Here is a 20,258-nt window from a genome sequence, read left to right on the forward strand (position 1 = left end):
TGTCATAAATTCATCAGTTATTTTGCGCTCTGGCACACTCAGACGATAGTGCTCTGAAATGGTAGTAGATAGCCACATTGAATTCATGAACGCAAGAGATATGCTACGTGGATAATAGTCGTTCTATTTCAGCATAGAAATTCATATTTTTTGCTAGCTAGCCAAATGACACCTGCCTCTAGCTTTAGCCACCGAAAAACAACATGACACCCTCCCAGCAACTATCTAGCTAGCCAGCCAACGTTAGGCTCAGTGTTTTTACCTTGCTAAATAAATAGCTACATAAATAGATACGCTAGCCTATTTCCCACGTTATGACCGACTTGTGATCATTGTCCTTGCTGATTTGATTTTATTGACATTCCCAGCCTTAGTTAAATTTGTCTTGGGTTTTAAAAAAAACGTAGGTTTTTTTCAAAAACTGAAACTGAAACAGTGCATCCTGAATGGGTGGAGGCAGCAAACAATGTACCAGGCCAGTTGTGATTTACAACCTGATAGCAATATTTTTTGAACGTCAAATAAATATATTGGTGTCAGTTCTCCTTAACAGTCATGCACATTCCCTCAATGATTAAGACTCAATAAAACACATTAAAATCGATAAAACATGTAATCTTAACACCCGCTTAACTAAGAAATCTCATACCTTTCTCTCTCCCTCAATGACAGTGATAGGCACGGTGGTGGAGGGCCACTTGCTCTTCGGAGGTAAAGGCTTGTCACAATTCCACAGCACAATTATCTGCAAACAAAACAATTTAATCAAATCTTAATTCAAAAGAGCATAGACCCCGTACATATAGCCACTGTTTTTTTTAGCAGCGGATATATAGCGAAAATAAGTCTGTCCACTGGGTGGTTCGAGTGGGTGAATGCTAATTGGCTGAAAGCTGTGGTATATCAGACATACCATGGGTATGACATAACAGTTCCTTTTACTCTTCTAATTACGTTGGTAACCAGTTTATAATTTGCAATAAAGCACCTCAGTGGTTTGTGTGATATGGCCAATATACCACGGCTAAGGGCTATATCCAGGTATCCTAAGAACAGCCCTTAGCTGTGGTATATTGGCCATATAGCACACCCGTAAATATAGCATGGGAGACATGACATGCCGTATAGCTATAAAGCTTTATGCTATATCCCATAAGATAAACTTCCACTGACTTCGAGTTACAGTATAAAAATGAATGGTCTGCATCCCTGCTGTTTCGCCTTAGCTCACGGGTCATAGGTCTGAGCTCTCACCTGTGCACAGAACTTGGATTTGGCAACAGCGATGACGAGCTTGACTATGGGCTGCAGCTGAGATTGGAGAGGAGTCACGGCCTGGATAACAGCAGTGAACTCCTGGGACGGGATCTTACCTGCAACCACACAGAGAGACATAAACCTTAACACAAACCTTCAGACGCACACCTTAATACACACCTTCAGACACAACTTAACACACATGCACCTCAAGACATTAACCTTTCTGACACACACCTTCAGAAGGGACAGACTGGACTCTCCAATCCATCCACCTCATCAAGCATAAATGGACACCCAGTGCACTTACAGCATCCCTATCAATCTCTCTGACACAGGGCTGTGGACTCTCTGACCTCTCTGGTGTACTGGGCTCTATTTATGGATTTACCCTGATGCTATGTGGTGCCTCTAGAAGACCTATTTTGGACCCTGATCACCAAACGATGCCTTCTTGACGTGATAGCAAACTTGTGCTGGCTGTTTGTATGTGTCCATTGGGTGAGCATAGCATTTACCTGAATAGGTTTGTTCTTTGCAGACATTGTTGCATAAGCAAAGAAATCTGTAGAAAATCTCTGCCGATCATCTTCAAAGGAGGATTCAGTATTGCATTAGGACCACACGAGTCCCATTGGGCGACGTACAATTGGCCCGGTGTCGTCCGGGTTATTAGGGGAGGGTTTGACCGGGGTAGGTCGTTATTGTAAAATAAGAATTTGTTCTTAAATAACTTGCCTAGTTAAATATATAAAAAAATATAATCATTATCATCCGGTCATCAAAATTCCATAAGCCTTAAACTATTTTACTCTGGCAACACTTTTGTAGAAGAAATGTTTCCTCCGGGAAACACCACAGTCATTTCTGGCAGCAATTTTAAGTGCACTTCAAACAAACGTTCGAATCCAACATTAAACTGCAAATGTACCAAGCAGAACTGGCAAAAACATTTTGTTCAAATGACTTTCATTGAAATAACTGTGATCAAAGTAATTTCTTCAACTGTTGTTAAGACAGGGGAAACATATTTTCAATTTCAACAAGGTATGTTAAGCATTGATCCAACATTACTGTTCCCTTTAGAACACACCAACAGCTGTCGCAGAGTAGGCTGTTAGTCCCACATTTGTAAAAAAGAGCCTTGTATAATGGCCCCTCTTATCTTGAGAGTCTGCCCTTTGCAGGATACCTTACTGTAGGCCTAGTGAAGCGAGGTGTCATGTTGGTTATTAGCCTTTATGCTTGTTACTGGCCTTAGCGAAGGAGCTCTAGAACTCGTCATTAGAAAGGTTCAGTGTGATCTGAAACACGCTCAGAAACTAGACCTCATTAATATTGACAGAACGAAGTCAAACTGTACTATGGTAATAGAAGAAAAAAAATCCCACTGATTGCAATGAACCGGAACAATCATGCTCAGCAAACAAGGCAAGTTGGAGGGTTTTCCGGACCAAAACAGAAAGCCAGGCTGGATCAATGATAGTGATGGGACTGCAAAGGAGAAAGCTGTTAGGGGGCCCTGAAGCCTCGAGGAAATCTAGTTGGTAACCTTAAAAATAAATAGAGGTGCCGGGGAAGTGAAGAGGTGGGGTGACGAGGGCAAGTGTTACCGCTTTTTCACACAAGGTGGTGGTAAACAAATCACTCTTCTTCTAGCAACATCCTGGAGATAGTCCTTCTGTACACTGCCGAATCGGCATTACACAATGGGAGAAGACTGTGTGGAACTGCATATGCAGCGGTCGGATAATTCACATCATTTTGTGTACCCTGCCAATCTAATCCGAGGATTTAGACAATATATAATTTCCTCATGTGAAAAGCTATAGATTGAGATTTATTGACAGCTCAAACAAAATTCAAAAAATTCACTCAAATGGCGACGAGAATTGGGTCGGATGACTGTGGAAAACAAGCAGTTTCAACAGGGGACATTCAAACATTCTAAAGTTTCTACAGTAAATGGACCTTCTCATTCTTATCCACTGCTTTGGCATCTCTTCATACATTCCCAGTAGCTTTAAACACAGACAAAAGAGGATTGTGAAGCACATTATAGGAGGTACCAAAGGAGCTGGACTCTCTACTAAACAAGTTGGAAATCCAATTTGTGATTTTGAGGCGGTATACCCAGTCATCAAGACCCCCCAGAAATGGAGCCCAATATCGTTATCGTTCCTTCTTTTCCACTTCTCAGAGGAGCAGATATGATTCGGGACAGATGCTGTCATAATAACAAAATATTGTAACATCAACTTGAAATTGACAGAGACAAATAAAAGCTTAAAAACGGTCAATTAAAGTCAGTAGAATTGAAATAGGCCTACAATGCAAAGGAAAACACTAAAAACATCTGCTGCTATCAGAATTATGGAAAGTGAGACTGATAATGCCTGTGTTTTACCGGCATTGACAACGTTATTCCTTCAGTACCGGCAAAAACATATAACTGTCGAAGCATAAAGCAAACTGCCCATTCCTCCTGTACACAACTCCTCAGAGAAAGACAAGCATCTATCTGAGTTATGGCTTCATCCCAGTGCTCCTCGCAGGACTGCGACAGCAGCACAGTTCATAGTGCACAGCTCCAAGGTGCTCAATGCCGGAGGAAATACACAAGACTGTACACACTGACTGCTCTGCTGCAGCTCTAGGCTTTATGCTGTTCACTGTTCCATTTCAGTGACAACTAATCACTGACTAGGGAGGACTTGACCCTTGGCAGTTAATGGGACTGCAGATAGGATATGGGATAACATATACCAGCTTGCAAGGTTACATCCAAGACAATTTCCGTTGTAAAGTGCATTGTTTGGTCCCCAAACATGACTTTATGTAAAATTTGTCTGTGGTTGGCAAGCATGAGCAACATTTTCTCAGAGGGTATTAATATGTAGCACTGGGGTATATAAAATAGCATGGAGGAAAAGTTGAAGAGAGCACATTGAAGAGAGCACATTGCCGGAGCGGAGGTCTGATTCCTTATGGTTGTGTGTCAACAGTTCCCATGCATAGAAGTTATACAGACACATAATAGCAGGTTATCACCAGGCTGCAACTCACCCAGAGAGGAGTCTGTTATACAGACACATAATAGCAGGTTATCACCAGGCTCAAACTCACCCAGAGAGGAGTCTGTTATACAGACACATAATAGCAGGTTATCACCAGGCTCAAACTCACCCAGAGAGGAGTCTGTTATACAGACACATAATAGCAGGTTATCACCAGGCTGCAACTCACCCAGAGAGGAGTCTGTTATACAGACACATAATAGCAGGTTATCACCAGGCTGCAACTCACCCAGAGAGGAGTCTGTTATACAGACACATAATAGCAGGTTATCACCAGGCTCCAACTCACCCAGAGAGGAGTCTGTTATACAGACACATAATAGCAGGTTATCACCAGGCTCCAACTCACCCAGAGAGGAGTCTGTTATACAGACACATAATAACAGGTTATCACCAGGCTGCAACTCACCCAGAGACGAGTAATAGAAGGGGAACACTGCAGCGTCCATGGAGAACTGAGGTAGAACGTACAGTCCACCAGGCTCCAACTCACCCAGAGAGGAGTAGTAGAAGGGGAACACTGCAGCGTCCATGGAGAACTGAGGTAGAACGTACAGTCCACCAGGCTCCAACTCACCCAGAGAGGAGTAGTAGAAGGGGAACACTGCAGCGTCCATGGAGAACTGAGGTAGAACGTACAGTCCACCAGGCTCCAACTCACCCAGAGAGGAGTAGTAGAAGGGGAACACTGCAGCGTCCATGGAGAACTGAGGTAGAACGTACAGTCCACCAGGCTCCAACTCACCCATAGAGGAGTAGTAGAAGGGGAACACTGCAGCGTCTGTGGAGAACTGAGGTAGAACGTACAGTCCACCAGGCTCCAACTCACCCAGAGAGGAGTAGTAGAAGGGGAACACTGCAGCGTCTGTGGAGAACTGAGGCAGAACGTACAGTCCACCAGGCTCCAACTCACCCATAGAGGAGTAGTAGAAGGGGAACACTGCAGCGTCCATGGAGAACTGAGGTAGAACGTACAGTCCACCAGGCTCCAACTCACCCAGAGAGGAGTAGTAGAAGGGGAACACTGCAGCGTCTGTGGAGAACTGAGGTAGAACGTACAGTCCACCAGGCTCCAACTCACCCAGAGAGGAGTAGTAGAAGGGGAACACTGCAGCGTCTGTGGAGAACTGAGGTAGAACGTACAGTCCACCAGGCTCCAACTCACCCAGAGAGGAGTAGTAGAAGGGGAACACTGCAGCGTCTGTGGAGAACTGAGGTAGAACGTACAGTCCACCAGGCTCCAACTCACCCAGAGAGGAGTAGTAGAAGGGGAACACTGCAGCGTCCATGGAGAACTGAGGCAGAACGTACAGTCCACCAGGCTGCAACTCACCCAGAGAGGAGTAGTAGAAGGGGAACACTGCAGCGTCTGTGGAGAACTGAGGTAGAACGTACAGTCCACCAGGCTCCAACTCACCCATAGAGGAGTAGTAGAAGGGGAACACTGCAGCGTCCATGGAGAACTGAGGTAGAACGTACAGTCCACCAGGCTCCAACTCACCCATAGAGGAGTAGTAGAAGGGGAACACTGCAGCGTCTGTGGAGAACTGAGGTAGAACGTACAGTCCACCAGGCTCCAACTCACCCATAGAGGAGTAGTAGAAGGGGAACACTGCAGCGTCTGTGGAGAACTGAGGCAGAACGTACAGTCCACCAGGCAACGAATTCCACATCAACTTGTTCCTGGATACGTGTGAATGTATTCTGTCTTGGATTATCTGCAGAAAAAGAAACAAGACGGAGAGAAGGAGGAGGAGAGAGAGAGAGGATTAGTACAAAGAAGCTGCACGCCGTGCAAGAGGCTGGGTCTGATAGACGTGGCCATGTTGTCGAGCAGCGTCTTGCTGATGCAGATAACACCTCACACCCTCAGCTGGGACTGATGCCCACTCACCCAGGTGCAACTGTTAACTTGCATGTTGACTGTGGAGATTGGACCTGTATCTCGTCGTCCCATGTTGCTATATATGATGACTGTGCTACTGACAGTCCATTGAACAGCAATGACCGTAAGGAGTTATTTGCATGCAGTGGTCATGCAGTAAAAGTGATATACTGATGATGCACAGGATATTTTACATGAAGATGGTCACCTATGGGTCCTGATATTAGTTGAGTCATTGGACACAAAACCAACCTCTCAATCATTAACATTAATGACAGTCATTTCATATCATATCAGCCATCTACTTCTGATTGCTCTTTCCAATAAACCTGCCTCACTGCATGTCCTGAAGTAGAAAGGCCACAGCTCTCCTGCTCTTGGATCCACAGCAAGAGACCTCCATATGGGTCTCCTCTCTTACATGCTCTCAGAGCCCGGTGCTTTCCTGGCTGCTTCCTCCGTTTGAACTGTGGGTCCTAATGAGGTTGTGAGAGACGCCTTAACAAGCAACCCCCTCAGAGAGACGAGGCGGTAGGTCGACCCCTCCACACTGTTTACTCCCTGCTAGGTGATGAGCTTCATTTATGTTGCTCAAGATACAGTACCTCTACAGTAAAAAATATATTTTCTCTTCTACAGGAGTTGCTACAGTATCATGTGACTGTGTTATACTTGTTCTGCATTGTAGGCAAATGTCTCTGAAAACCCTATTGACAGATTCAGGTCAGATTTATCTGGCTATGAGGGAAGCAGTGCGTCTGCCTGTTTGTCCCGCACCTCAAACGGCCACCCTCAGTGTGATTATCATAACAGTTTAGAGTCCATATGCCTGTCCAGTGCCAGGAACACTGAGACGAGATGTGCTTTTTGATCTATATGGAGAATTAGCTGGCACTTATCGACAACCTCACAAAAGCCCTGTGTGTGTGTGCCACTTGCGGGGCTATTTAGAATGCCTAATTTCCCCCATTTTGTCAGTCGGCAGGTAGTGCCGAGCATTTACCACATCTGCACAACGGTAAATATCCATGGAGATGGGCCTAATTTCTTCCCTGTTGGATTTGGACTAGGCACCTGGTGGTGACGTTCGCCCGGCAACACATAAAACCAACGCTCGGCCCTAATCCAATTCATCACAAAGTGCTGCTGTGGCTCCCTTTGAAGAACCATGGCGGAATGCCTATAATTTATCCTCCTCACTTTCTCTTTTCCCCCTCCTCCTCAACCCTCCTTGTCATTATTTCCTTTATGAAGTGGTAAATTGAATGGAAACAAGAAGGGAGTAAAGATAGAGAGTGGAGAAATTAAACACGGACACCCTCAAAATGAAGAAGTGAAATGAAAACCTCAGGGACAAAGACATATGGGTAAACAGGTTGGAGTGTCTGTTGAGTGAGTTCTAAATTAGAGCCCACAACACTATCATAACAGAGTAGCTTCTGAATGGGTCAGTGATACAACAATTAGTGAAAGTGTGTTAAAATAAAAACCCATGGAAAAACTCAGACCAAAGTAAAACCCTCAAAATGTTGAGTGAGACAGAGGGGTGAACAGAGAGCCTATGAGAATGTTCTGATGTTACCCTGCTGAACCTTTCCTCTCATACCTGCAGGCCAAAACACCTCATACCGTGGCTTCCTCTCCACACATCAGACCATAAAACGTGTTTTTCTCATTGTTCCAGGGGAAACATGACAATTATTTTAACTTTGCTCTTAGAGGACACTATATTTGGGGGTGTGACAACAATAAACAGTAGCAGTATAGCACAAGGGGGAGTTTTGTTTAAGGAACCCCCAGCTACCTGTCGTTGTACTCTAGTTCATGAGAGTCTCTAGACATTTAAGATTCCAGAGGAAACAGTTACACTGCAATCTCTTTTGATCATGGCAGGTCCTGACTGATCTGGGGAAGAGCCTGATGAAAGCTCTTTGTGTCTGTTTCCCCCCAGAGACTGAGACAGAAGAGAGAGTATAGTGAAATCACTCCCAAAGTAAGAGCCAGACTGTCAGGAGGAGTAAAAAAACACACAAAAAACAGGGGAAATTAAGAACTTGTTTGGGAAACGCTGTTGTACAGCCACCATCAATTCATCCTGGCCACTTGTGCACATTATAGAAAAGGCTATCCGTTATCCTGGCTGCTGGCTGTCTGGCCCTGCAATCCTCCCAACCCGCTCCCACCCACTCTTGATTCAAATGAACAGTTCTATAAATGGGAGAGCTTACCTCTAATGTAGTTAATACTATTTTTGCTACCGAAGAAAAATAAGCATCCCAGAGGAACTGAGTCTGCTGCCTGAGCGCCAATATTTTGTCATGGTCCACAGATCTGGTAATTGAAGGAACCTGGGGAAAAAAAGGACAGAGTAAAAATTTAAACGAATGTGAGGGAGGGGGGCACATGGGTTATTCTCTGGGCAGATGTGATTAGGGGAAATACTCCTTCCCGAGGGAGGCCCATGGACACACTGTCTCCACCTATGAGAGCCATAGCAACACCTCTCTGTAGGATTCGAATGGCCCTTTAGTGGCTATAACTTGAGGGACCAATGACATCGTTAACGATGGTCCTCAATGGTCAAATTACACTGTGATCTATGTGGTAGGCCTTAGAGGACTAATAAGAGGATCAATAGAATTTACTGGCATACCGTTCCAATTGAGGACTATCCCCTCAAGGTGTTGCTACAGCATAGTTCATACTGCTAGAGAGAAACTGAGGTGTTAAAACGTTATGGGCTAGTAAACCAGCCTTGTGTGAGAGAGGTTGAGCCCTTAAGTTAGGGATCATGTCACTCCTATGGCTAAAACACAACACTATCGCACCCTACTAACTAACAGATAGCACTACCTCATGTTTCACAGCACATCACTGTTCTGTACTGTTACTATTCCTCTCGGAGCTCTTCATGAATTATACAAACAAACACAGAAAATACAATTCACAATGTGACACATGGCAGGAGAGGGGGCAGGAAGACAAATCAGCAGTCACCATGAATGTCACATTTCTAACCCCGAAATCACAAAGACAGCACGCCTTTCCCACCTGAAGCCTGAAAACAATGTCTGTCTGAGCTGATGTTTGGCAGTGACAGTATCTCTAATTTTAATACACTCAGAGGCAGGGTATACATTAGGCAAATCAAATCCTCCCCCTCCCTCTCTATCTCTCCATCAATGTTTATGTGTCTCCTCTGTGGGGGAATAAGCTACTCCACATGTTGTGCTGGGTTGTTGCGCATCATTCTTCCACATACTTGAATGTAAAGAGATTCACTTTTTACCAGCAGGAGCAGTAACTTGATTGTTGTATAAAACCAAAACATTGGATGGCCTTAAAAACTCTCCTCCATTCTCATTATGGACCAACACACACACACACACACACACACACACACACACACACAAACACACAGCAGTATGGTGTGTGGGCTGTGCTTTGCTAGTTTACCAACCCCGTAAACAAAGCTGGATATAAGTTATCTTGACACTCATAAGCTTGTTTATGTGTCTGTTTATAAATAGGAGTGTATTTAAAAAGCTTTTAAATCTCTTAACACTCACGATAGCCTACTGTGACTCATGGTAGCGGATTATCTTTACATTAGATATACGTAAACGATCTCAACAGCCATTTATTCACAAGTTCGTGTATAAATGGTAGAGATTTTACAAAAGTTTCTGAATTGCTTGTAATTCAAGCAGAGGTAGTTGGTTGTTTCCCAGAAACCCCTCATGCTAATCTTTATGAAGTTGTGTCGCAGGAAACACCGTGTACCTGGCAACCTTGGTTAGCGTGCACTGCGCCCGGCCCGCCACAGGAGTCGCTGGTGCGCGATGAGACAAGGATATCCCTACCGGCCAAGCCCCCCCTAACCCGGACGACACTAGGCCAATTGTGCATCGCCCCACAGACCTCCCGATCGCGGCTGGTTACGACAGAGCCTGGGCGCAAACCCAGAGTCTCTGGTGTCACAGCTGGCGCTGCAGTACAGCGCCCATAACCACTGCGCCACCCGGGAGGCCCATGAAGTTGGGTTTTGGGAAATAGATCTAAATGGAATACATTTACATTGAACCATCTAAACACAACAGAAGACTACAAATCAATAGTGATTTAATCCTAACTTCCCCAACTTTCCTCACCTTTTAGCATAGTTTTGTATCTAATTCACACTCTGAATAACTGAGACCTGCATGACATTTGTTCTGACACCACTTTGCTTGCGGTTCTACAAAACGTGTGCGGACTGCTGACAGGTCCTTAGCAGATCTGCTCAGTGTCGGCAGTCAACTTTTTGTTGTTCAGATAGCACTGTTCAACCGCCGATCAGCCTCTTAAAAAACTCCAGACCACAAGGTGGCAGTAGCTTTCTACAGGCGTATGCCTGCTGTAGCAATCTATAGCAAATGTTAAGGTTGAGGTGCCTACAGTGCCTTTTCTGTCCCCAGGACATCACTTTATATTTAGTGTAAAATGTGGATTCCAAAAGGCTTTAAATATAAAAGGTCAGGTATCCTTACATTAAACACACAAAAATATGGCTCTTGAAAAGGAATAATTTTGAAAACTTTTTTTTCAGTGGATGTAGGCTTTTTTTGCCATGTCCCCGGGTGTTACTCATCAACTTCCACGAGAAATACGCCTTAAAATATAATATTATTTTATAGTCCTAGGTAAATTCTCTCTCATCAATTACTTTTGTTCATGATTATTGTATTTCATATTTTATTTACGATTTTCTGTGACTCTGATATCACTTTCCAATTTGTTAGTTTGTTATATTTCTCCATTTATGAAAATAACCCCTTTCTAAAATGACACCACATTCACGAAATGTCATAATTTCTTTGGTGGGAAAACAATGGTGCAAAAGTACATAAATATAGACACTCCATTTTATCTATTTTTCCATGTTTCATGTTGTTAGTCTGTATGTCCCACTCATATATTTCCACCCTGTTAGAGGCTAAATTATAGAGAAAATTAACCAAATTTCTAAATGTTAAAATATGTTTGAAAGAGAAGTAAAAATCCTGTTAAAGTGTTGACCATTTTACTCGCTCAACCTTTCTCACTCACAGAGCTATGGCTAATTTGGGCTCCACATTTCCACCCGTATGCACCTAACAGGTTGGAAAATGCACCTAAGAAAATAAGCGCCTGAGCTTGACCAATATGTTTTTTCTGAAAGTCAAACATGTCCTCTTTCTGATAGAATACTAAAACACAAAAATACTTTTTTTTCTCTCCAAAAGTTTTGAGGTCCAAAAGGTACCACAAAGTAGGAATGACCCAGCTATGCTCAGACAGAAAAACATGTACTCTTAATTTTGTAAAGTATTTCTGGATCACAGAGGAAAAGGCGAAGCTGTGTTATCCACTGAATGACTCAGATAATCTTTGCTATACTGGCTAGGACAGCCGTTAGTATATGTACTATAGTTAGCCATCTATGTTAGACACGTTAGCTAGCTAGCTGGCTATGGTGACAGGCAAGTCAACACATTTTAAGAGATGAGTAGATGGAAATAACCTACTAAAATCATTCTGGTCCAACAAAAAAATATATATATATACGGTGCCTTATTCATACCCCTTGATTTATTCCACATTTTGTTGTGTTACAGCCTGAATACAAAATTGATTAAACATATTTTTTTTCTCTGACCCATCCACACACAATACCCAATTATAAAAAAGTTAAAACATGTTTTTAGAAATGTTGGCAAATGTATTGAAAATTAAATACAGAAATATCGAATTTACATAAGTATTCACACCCCTGAGTCAATACATTAGAATCATATTTAGTAGCTATTACAGCTGTGAGTCTTCTGGGTAAGTCTCTAAGAGCTTTACTCACCTGGATTGTACAATATTTGCCTAATATTATTTTCCAAATTCTTCAAGCGCTCTCAAATTGGTTGTTGATCATTGCTAGACAACCATTTTCAAGATTTTCAAGTAGATTTATGTCAATACTGTAACTCGGCCACTCTGGAACATTCACTGTCTTCTTGGTAAGGAACTCCAGTGTAAATTTAGCCTTGCATTTTAGGTTATTGTCCTGCTGAATGGTGAATTTATCTTCCATTTATTTTCCTTGACTCTGTTAAAGCTGCAAGTCAAATTAAGAGGGGTAACTTTGCGCGAGACTTTGCTTGTGTGAGCCACAATGGCTCATAGGAGTAGGAGCCTATCTCTTGTTTCTGTAGTGTGATGTACCTTGTAGCTTGATGTACCAGTACACCAACTGGATAGGACGCTAGTCAATCGCAGGGCCTTACCCCCAATCTATCTCAATCTATCTTGAATGTTAAAATATGAGTGCCAAGCAAAATAAAAACAAAAAAAACAGGAGTCAAAACAAAATCAGTCTAAACAAAACCATAAATAAAGAGAGGGGTGGGCTCAAAGAAGGGAAGAGTGTGATGTATCAGTGTATGGTGAGGGGAGGTTTGGGATTTGGACACGAACCCGGTTTAGGATAAGGGGTGGGGTTGGGTTAGGATACGAACCCGGTTTAGGGTAAGGGGTAGGAAAAGGGTGTGGGTTAGGTGCTGCTCGGATTGTGGGCAGCTTGGTCAGCATCAACTGGAAGACAGGAGGGGGCAGCGTCTGCTGGACGACCTGCTGGGGTTGCCTGTACACAGCAATGACAGGGTTGGAACACAAAAAAAGATTAGTTGAAAGGCACACTGTCATGTCGGGATCAAATGAGCTAAAAATAGAAAAGTATTTTCTTCCCAAAAATAACTTTTGTAGCCTTCAAATCAGACAACATGAACTCATAAGAATCAGACTGGTTCCAATCCATATCATAGATCATCTGCTCCCTTACAGATTCTCTGGTATGGTCCCTGTAGCATCCCCAGCTGAAAGAATGGTCAACTCTCAAACTGATGGTTCATGAAAGTTTCATGCGGTAGCATTTCCATAAACACACCGTAAGAGCTCGTCCTCTTTCCAGCCAGGTGCTAAGTTCGTTGTTTCTTGGGTGCTTGAACAACCTTAACGAAAACATATTTTCCTTTTCCTCTCTCGTGCCTGTTTCCCATATACCCTTGGTGCGTAAAACAGAGAAGGCAAAAAGCCTGCTTTCAAAATAAAAGTCACACTAAACTGTCAAATATACAGGATAGGATAGAGGATAGAAAGTTCCTACACGAAAATAAAAGTCCAAATATAGAGCAGACGTGATCGGACACTTGTTTATACTCCCACTAAATCAGTAGTGATTTGGAACAATGTACATGGTATACACAAATAACGAATGATTTCTGTACTTTAAATGACCTAAGACCAGAAATATGGTATCAGAAAGGTATGGAATCATAGCACAAACGACTCAAAAGTAGAAGAGATCATGGTTAGATATAGGATGTAAAGAGATTTGGGGGGGGGGGGCATATATCTTAACCAGTCTCCGGCAACAAGACTAGTTTTTGAACTGGGCGTTCGAACACTGACAGCTTGGTGAGACGCTTGCCTGTCTTGTCTAACTTTCGATCACCAACACATATTCTGACTCTCCTTACTAGTCCCTCTTTATCAACAGTAGTCTCTGAGACTACCCATCCACCACTAATTTCTAGGCAGATCATCATCTCTCATCATCACTATGTCACCGAACTGCAGGTTTCTCGTCGGGGTGTGCCAGCACTGCCGGATGGCGATGTTGGCTAGATACTCTTTTCGCCAGCGTCTCCAAAACCGTTCTACTTGGTATTAAACAGGCCGTCACCTTTTCTGAGCGTACATGTCCTCCCTGATGAATCTGGCAGGAGGAAGTAGAGCTGTGGTAGATTTCATAGTAAGCAGATGATTAGGGGTGAGTGGCTCAAGACTGTTTGGATCATTGGGGTTGTCAACGGTGAGTGGGCGATTGTTTACAATTGCCATTGCGTCGTAGAAGAAGGCTCGTAGAGAATAATCATCTAGTCTACCAGAAGAGAGTGAGAGTGTGGAGCTAAGGATACCTCTCACTGTTCGCTCCCAGATGCCACCCACGTGACTTGAATGGGGGGGCTTTCATGCTGAAATCACACTGTTTCTCAACGAGATAGGCAGTCAGCCTGTCCATGTCAACTTCCTTGAGCGCTTCCTTCAGTTCATTATTGGCTCCCACAAAGTTGCTTCCTTGGTCACATTTAATCTGACGAACTGACCATGTATGGTTATGAAGCAGCGCAGACCATTAATGAAGGCATCTGTTGACATTTCATCTAATATTTCAATATGAACGGCACGAGAGAAAAAACAGGTGAAGAGAAGACCATACCTTTTATGCACTCTTCGTCCTTGCTTAATGAGAAATGGGCCAAAACAATCCATATCGCAGTACGTAAAGGGCGGTGATGAGTCCACACGCTCTGGAGGGAGATCAGCAATATTTTGCAAGGAGGCAACTGTAGACAGTATACCTCGACGCGTTGCAGGTTGGTCCTTGAGATTGACATTGAACTTGAAGCAGTCAGACTCAACGTGCCACTGAATCTCTAGTGCTTTTTTCTGATGGCAAGTCATCAAATGCAAGGTTACGGTCCTTAATGTCGGATGCACGTTCAGATGGCGGTATGCTTTCTAGGACAGCTCTGTCATTGGATACAAACATGTGCAGTCGAAGCTCTCGAGCCTCACATGCAAACTGAATAGCATGTTCCGTACTGTCTATGCTTGTGACCCTGTCATCTACATAAAAGTCGCTCATGATGAATTGTGAGCCTAGAGCTAGGCTCCTTAGCTAGATGCTTCAGCCCATAGTTTGCACCTCCAGTAGATAATGCGGCACCAAACAGATGCACCTTCATGCGGAACACTTGAGGTTGTGGAGTAATGTCTCCCTTTTTCCACCAAAGGAAGTGCAGATAGTTTCGGTCAGTCTCAGGAACATGGAATTGGTGAAACATCATCTCAATGTCACACATCTGCCAAATACACATGAGAACACCATTCAGCTTGTCCATCAAATCAGGCCCTGGAAGCAGATGGTCATTTAAACTTGTACTTGGCAGAGCGATCAAATACTACGCGTAGCTTATCTGACTTCTTAGGATGATAGACACCATGATGAGCAATATTCCATTTCCTGCCTTCATTTTCATCATCTTCAACTTCTTCCGGTCACCATTTTCAATGACCTCATCCATGAACTTGACAATGTTCCTTATACTTTTCATCGTTTAACAGTTTCCTTTTAAGGTGGCTGAGTCGTACAATGGCGAGTTGTTTATCGTCGGGTAGATTGGGTCTCTCCTTAAAAGGCAAGGTCAATTTATAATGGTCATGACTATTTTTCCTTATACCATCATTCAGCTTGTTCAGGAAGAGGATGTCATCCTGAGACACGGTTTTGCCATCTTCACTGGCGTCCTTGAAATCGGACTCCAGAATGTGAATAGCATCTGCAGGGGATCTCTTTGACAATGACCCGGTGACACACACTAGCGACGCATTTACATTTGATTTTTAAATGTGTCACACTTTGCTACTTCCTTTTCAAATAGGTAGACATTATGCATACTCTATCATTTTTTTAAACATTTATTTAACTAGGCAAGTCAGTTAAGAACACATTCTTATTGACGGCCTAGGAACAGTGGGTTAACTGCCTGTTCAGGGGCAGAACGACAGCTCAGGGATTTGAACTTGCAACCTTCTGGTTACTAATCCAGCGCTCTAACCACTAGGCTACCCTGCTGCCATGAAAATGATAATGCAATATCTTTTCTTGCATTTCATTTAGAATTTTGTCACCAAAAATGCAAAATTGCAAATATGACATTGATTTATAATTTCTTCATTTGCATTTCCAATTGAGTTTAGGAAGCTAAATGCTTCCATAGATACTAGCCATATGACCACAACTACACTGAACAAAAATATTAACGCAACATGTAAAGTGTTGATCCCATGTTTCATGAGCTGAAATTAAAGACATTTCTTTACATCCCTGTTAGTGAGCATTTCTCATTTGCCAAGATAATCCATCCACCTGACAGGTGTAGGTGTGGCATATCAAGAAGCTGATTAAACAGCATGATCATTACACAGGTGCACCTGTGGACAATAATAGGCCTCACTAAAAGTTGCAGTTTTGTCCCACAACACAATGCCACAGTTTTCTCACATTTTGAGGGAGCATGCAATTAGCATGCTGACTGCAAGAATATCCACCAAAGCCGTTGACAGAGGATTTAATGTTAATTTATCTACTATAAGCCGCATCCAATGTCATTTTAGAGAATTTGGCAACAAGTCCAACCGGTCTCACAACCGCAGACCACGTGTAACCATGCCACGTGCCACATAACCATGCCACGTGTGTGAATGCCTGGCTCATGTCACTGACGTGAAATGGCTAGCTAGTTAGCAGTGCGCACCAGTAGCGTTTCAATCGGTGACGTCACTCGTTCTGAGACCTTGAATGAGTTGTTTCCCTTGCTTTGCAAGGACTACAGCTTTTGTCGAGTGATGGGTAACGATGCTTTGTGGGAAGCAGTTGTTTACAGTTCATTCAGAAAGTATTCAGACCCGTTGACTTTTTCCACGTTTTGTTACGTTAAAACCTTATTTTCAAATTGATTCAATCGTTTTCCCCCCATAATGACGAAGCAAAAACAGAATTTTTGACATTTTTGCAAATGTATAAAAAATATCACATTTGCATAAGTATTAACTTCTTATGAATGGGGGCAGTGTTGAGTAGCTTGGATGAATAAGGTGCCCAGAGGTTCCCAGAGTAAACTGCCTGCTACTCAGTCCCAGAAGCTAATTTATGCATAGCATTAGTATATTTGTATAGAAAACACTCTGAAGTTTCTAGAACTGTTTGAATGATGTCTGTGAGTATAACATAACTCATATGGCAGGCAAAAACCTGAGAGAAAATCCAACCAGGAAGTGGGAAATCTGAGGTTTGTAGGTTTTCAACTCATTGCCTATCGAAGATACAGTGGGATATTGGTCATATTGCACTTCCTAAGGCTTCCACTAGATGTCAACAGTCTTCAGAACCTTGTTTGATGCTTCTACTGTGAAGTGGGGGCGAATGAGAGGGGAATGAGTCAGAGGTCTGCCAGAGAGCCACGAGCCCGGCCACGCTCGTTCACGTGAGAGCGAGCTCTGTTCCATTGCATTTCTACAGACAAAGGAATTCTCCGGTTGGAACATTATTGAAGATTCATGTTAAAAACATCCTAAAGATTGATTCTATACATCGTTTGACATGTAACGGAACTTTTTAACTTTTTGTCTGCTCCTAGTGATCGCGCGTCATGAATTTGAATTTGTGAACTGAACGCGCTAACAAAAGGAGGTATTTGGACATAAATGATGAACATTATCGAACAAAACAAACATTTATTGTGGAACTGGGATTCCTGGGAGTGCATTCTGATGAAGATCATCAAAGGTAAGTGAATATTTATAATGCTATTTCTGACTTCTGTTGACTACACAACATGGCGGATATCTGTTATACTCAGATTATTGCATGGTGTGCTTTTTCTGTAAAGTAAAAAAAAAAATCTGACACAGCGGTTGCATTAAGGAGAAGTGTATCTATAATTCCGTGCATAATAGTTGTATCTTTTATCAATGTTTATTATGAGTATTTCTGTAAATTGATGTGGCTCTCTGCTCTCATGTTTTGGAACTACTGAATGTAACGCGCTAATGTAAACTGAGATTTTTGTTATACAAATATGAACTTTATCGAACAAAACATATATGTATTATGTAACATGAAGTCCTATGAGTGTCATCTGATGAAGATCATCAAAGATTAGTGATTCATTTATCTCTATTTCTGCTTTTTGTGACTCCTCTCTTTGGCTGGAAAAATTGTGTTTTTCTGTGACTTGGCTCTGACCTAACATAATCGTTTGGTTTGCTTTCGCTGTAAAGACTTTTTGAAATCGGACACTGTGGTGGGATTAACAAGAAGTGTATCTTTAAATTGGTGTAAAATACTTGTATGTTTGAGGAATTTTAATTATGGGATTTCTGTTGTTTTGAATTTGGCGCCCTGCACTTTCACTGGTGTTGTCATATCGATCCCATTAACCAGCCCAAAGAGGTTTTTAAGACAATTTACTCAGTACTTTGTTGCAGCACCTTTGGCAGAGATTACAGCCTCAAGTCTTCTTGGTTATGACGCTACAAGCTTGGCACACCTGTATTTGGGGAGTTTCTTCCATTCTTCTCTGCAGATCCTCTCAAGCTCTGTCAGGTTGGATGGGGAGTGTCACTGCACAGCTAATTTCAGGTCTTTCCAGAAATGTTTGATCAGGTTCAAGTCCGGGCTCTGGCTGGGCCACTCAAGGACATTCAAAGACTTGTCCCGAAGCCAAACCTGCATTGTCTTGACTGTGTGCTTAGTGTCATTGTCCTGTTGGAAGGTGAACCTTCGCCCCAGTCTGAGGTCCTGAGAGCCCTGGAGCAAGGATCTCTCTGTACTTTGCTCCGTTCATCTTTCCCTCAATCAAATCAAATCAAATTGTATTTGTCACATACGCTGAATACAACAGGTGTAGACTTTACTTAAATACTTACCTTACCACCTGGGGCGGCCCGTCAGGAAGTCCAGGAGCCATTTGCAGAGGGAGGTGTTTTGTCCCAGGGTCCTTAGCTTATTGATGTGCTTTGAGGGCACTATGGTGTTGAACACTGAGCTGTAGTCAATGAATAGCATTCTCACATAGGTGTTTATTTTGTCCAGGTGGGAATGGGCAGTGTGGAGTCCAATAGAGATTGCATCATCTGTGGATCTGTTAGGGCGGTATGCATATTGAAGTGGGTCTAGGGTTTCTGGGATAATGGTGTTGATGTGAGCCAAGAAGAGCGGCTTGTAATACACTCCGACAATAACCGTTCTTATTATACCTCAGTGCATTTAACATACTTTGGACTACCTGAAAATTGAGACGCGCCGGATCATTCCTTCTGTAGCTGTTGGGGCAGTGTTGTTGCTTCGGTCGTTGATCTGATCTATAGGCTATATAGGCTATTTATCAAAGTAGCCCATTTTGCATTGATAGCCAACTATAATCTCAGCGTCTGTTCAAACAACAAAGATCCACCCAAAAGTATTTTGTTTAGAAGTAATAACTATTGATTCAAGGTTATTGTGAAATGGTAGAACCTAATGTAGCCAACTATACTACATGACCAAAAGTATGTGGACACCTGCAAGTCAAACATCTCATTCCAAAATCATGGGCATTAATATGGAGTTGGTCCCCCCTTTGCTGCTATAACAGCCTCCAATCTTCTGGGAAGGCTTTACACCAGATGTTGGAACATTGCTGCGGGGACTTGCTTCCATTCAGCCACAAGAGCATTAGTGAGGCCGGGCACTGATGTTGTGTGTTTAGGCCTGGCTCGCAGTCAGTATTCCAATTCATCCCAAAGCTATTCAATGGGGTCGAAGTCAGGGCTCTGTGCAGGCCAGTCAAGTTTTTCCACACCGATCTCGACAAACCATTTCTGTATGGACCTCGCTTCGTGTACGTAAGGGGGCATTGTCATCCTGAAACAGGAAAGGGCCTTCCCCAAACTGTTGCCACAAAGTTGGACGTACAGAATCGTCTAGAATGTCATTGTATGCTGTTACTGGAACCAAGGGGCCTAGCCTGAACCATGAAAACAGCCCCAGATCATTATTCCTCCTGCACCAAACTTTACAGTTGGCATGATGCATCCGGGCAGGAGGTGTTCTCCTGGTATCTGCCTAACCCAGTATAGTCCGTTGGACTGCCAGATGGTGAAGCCTGAGGCATCACTCCGGAGAACGAGTTTCCACTGCTCCAGAGTCCAATACACCACTCCAGCCGACGTTTGGAATTGCGCGTGGTGTGCATCTGCTCGGCCTTGGAAACCCATTTCATGAACCTCCTGACGAACAACTCTTGTGCTGACGTTGCAGTTTGGAACTCGTTGTGAGTGTTGCAACAAAGGACAAACAATTGTTACACGCTTCAGCACCTCATCGGTCCCGTTCTGTGAGCTTGTGTGGCCTACCACTTCAC

The 20,258-nt window shown here is 43.1% G+C and overlaps 1 protein-coding gene across 3 annotated transcripts in view; it reads right to left on the reverse strand.

The window, feature by feature from the left end:
- The window catches only part of LOC110529611 (exostosin-1), a 280,429-nt gene that overhangs the window by 23,101 nt on the left and 237,070 nt on the right, over nt 1-20,258 (reverse strand). For all 3 annotated transcript variants that reach the window (XM_036985037.2, XM_036985039.2, XM_036985038.2), the window contains exons 5-8: nt 8,448-8,567; nt 5,920-6,052; nt 1,255-1,373; nt 650-745 (exon numbers count right to left, since the gene is read on the reverse strand). In XM_036985037.2, coding sequence (XP_036840932.1) covers nt 650-745; nt 1,255-1,373; nt 5,920-6,052; nt 8,448-8,567 — 468 coding nt within the window. The remainder of the gene's footprint in view (nt 1-649; nt 746-1,254; nt 1,374-5,919; nt 6,053-8,447; nt 8,568-20,258) is intronic.

This window comes from Oncorhynchus mykiss, chromosome 8 (assembly GCF_057628025.1).
Source record: "Oncorhynchus mykiss isolate SJ-2025 chromosome 8, ASM5762802v1, whole genome shotgun sequence".
Lineage (NCBI taxonomy): Eukaryota > Metazoa > Chordata > Actinopteri > Salmoniformes > Salmonidae > Oncorhynchus > Oncorhynchus mykiss.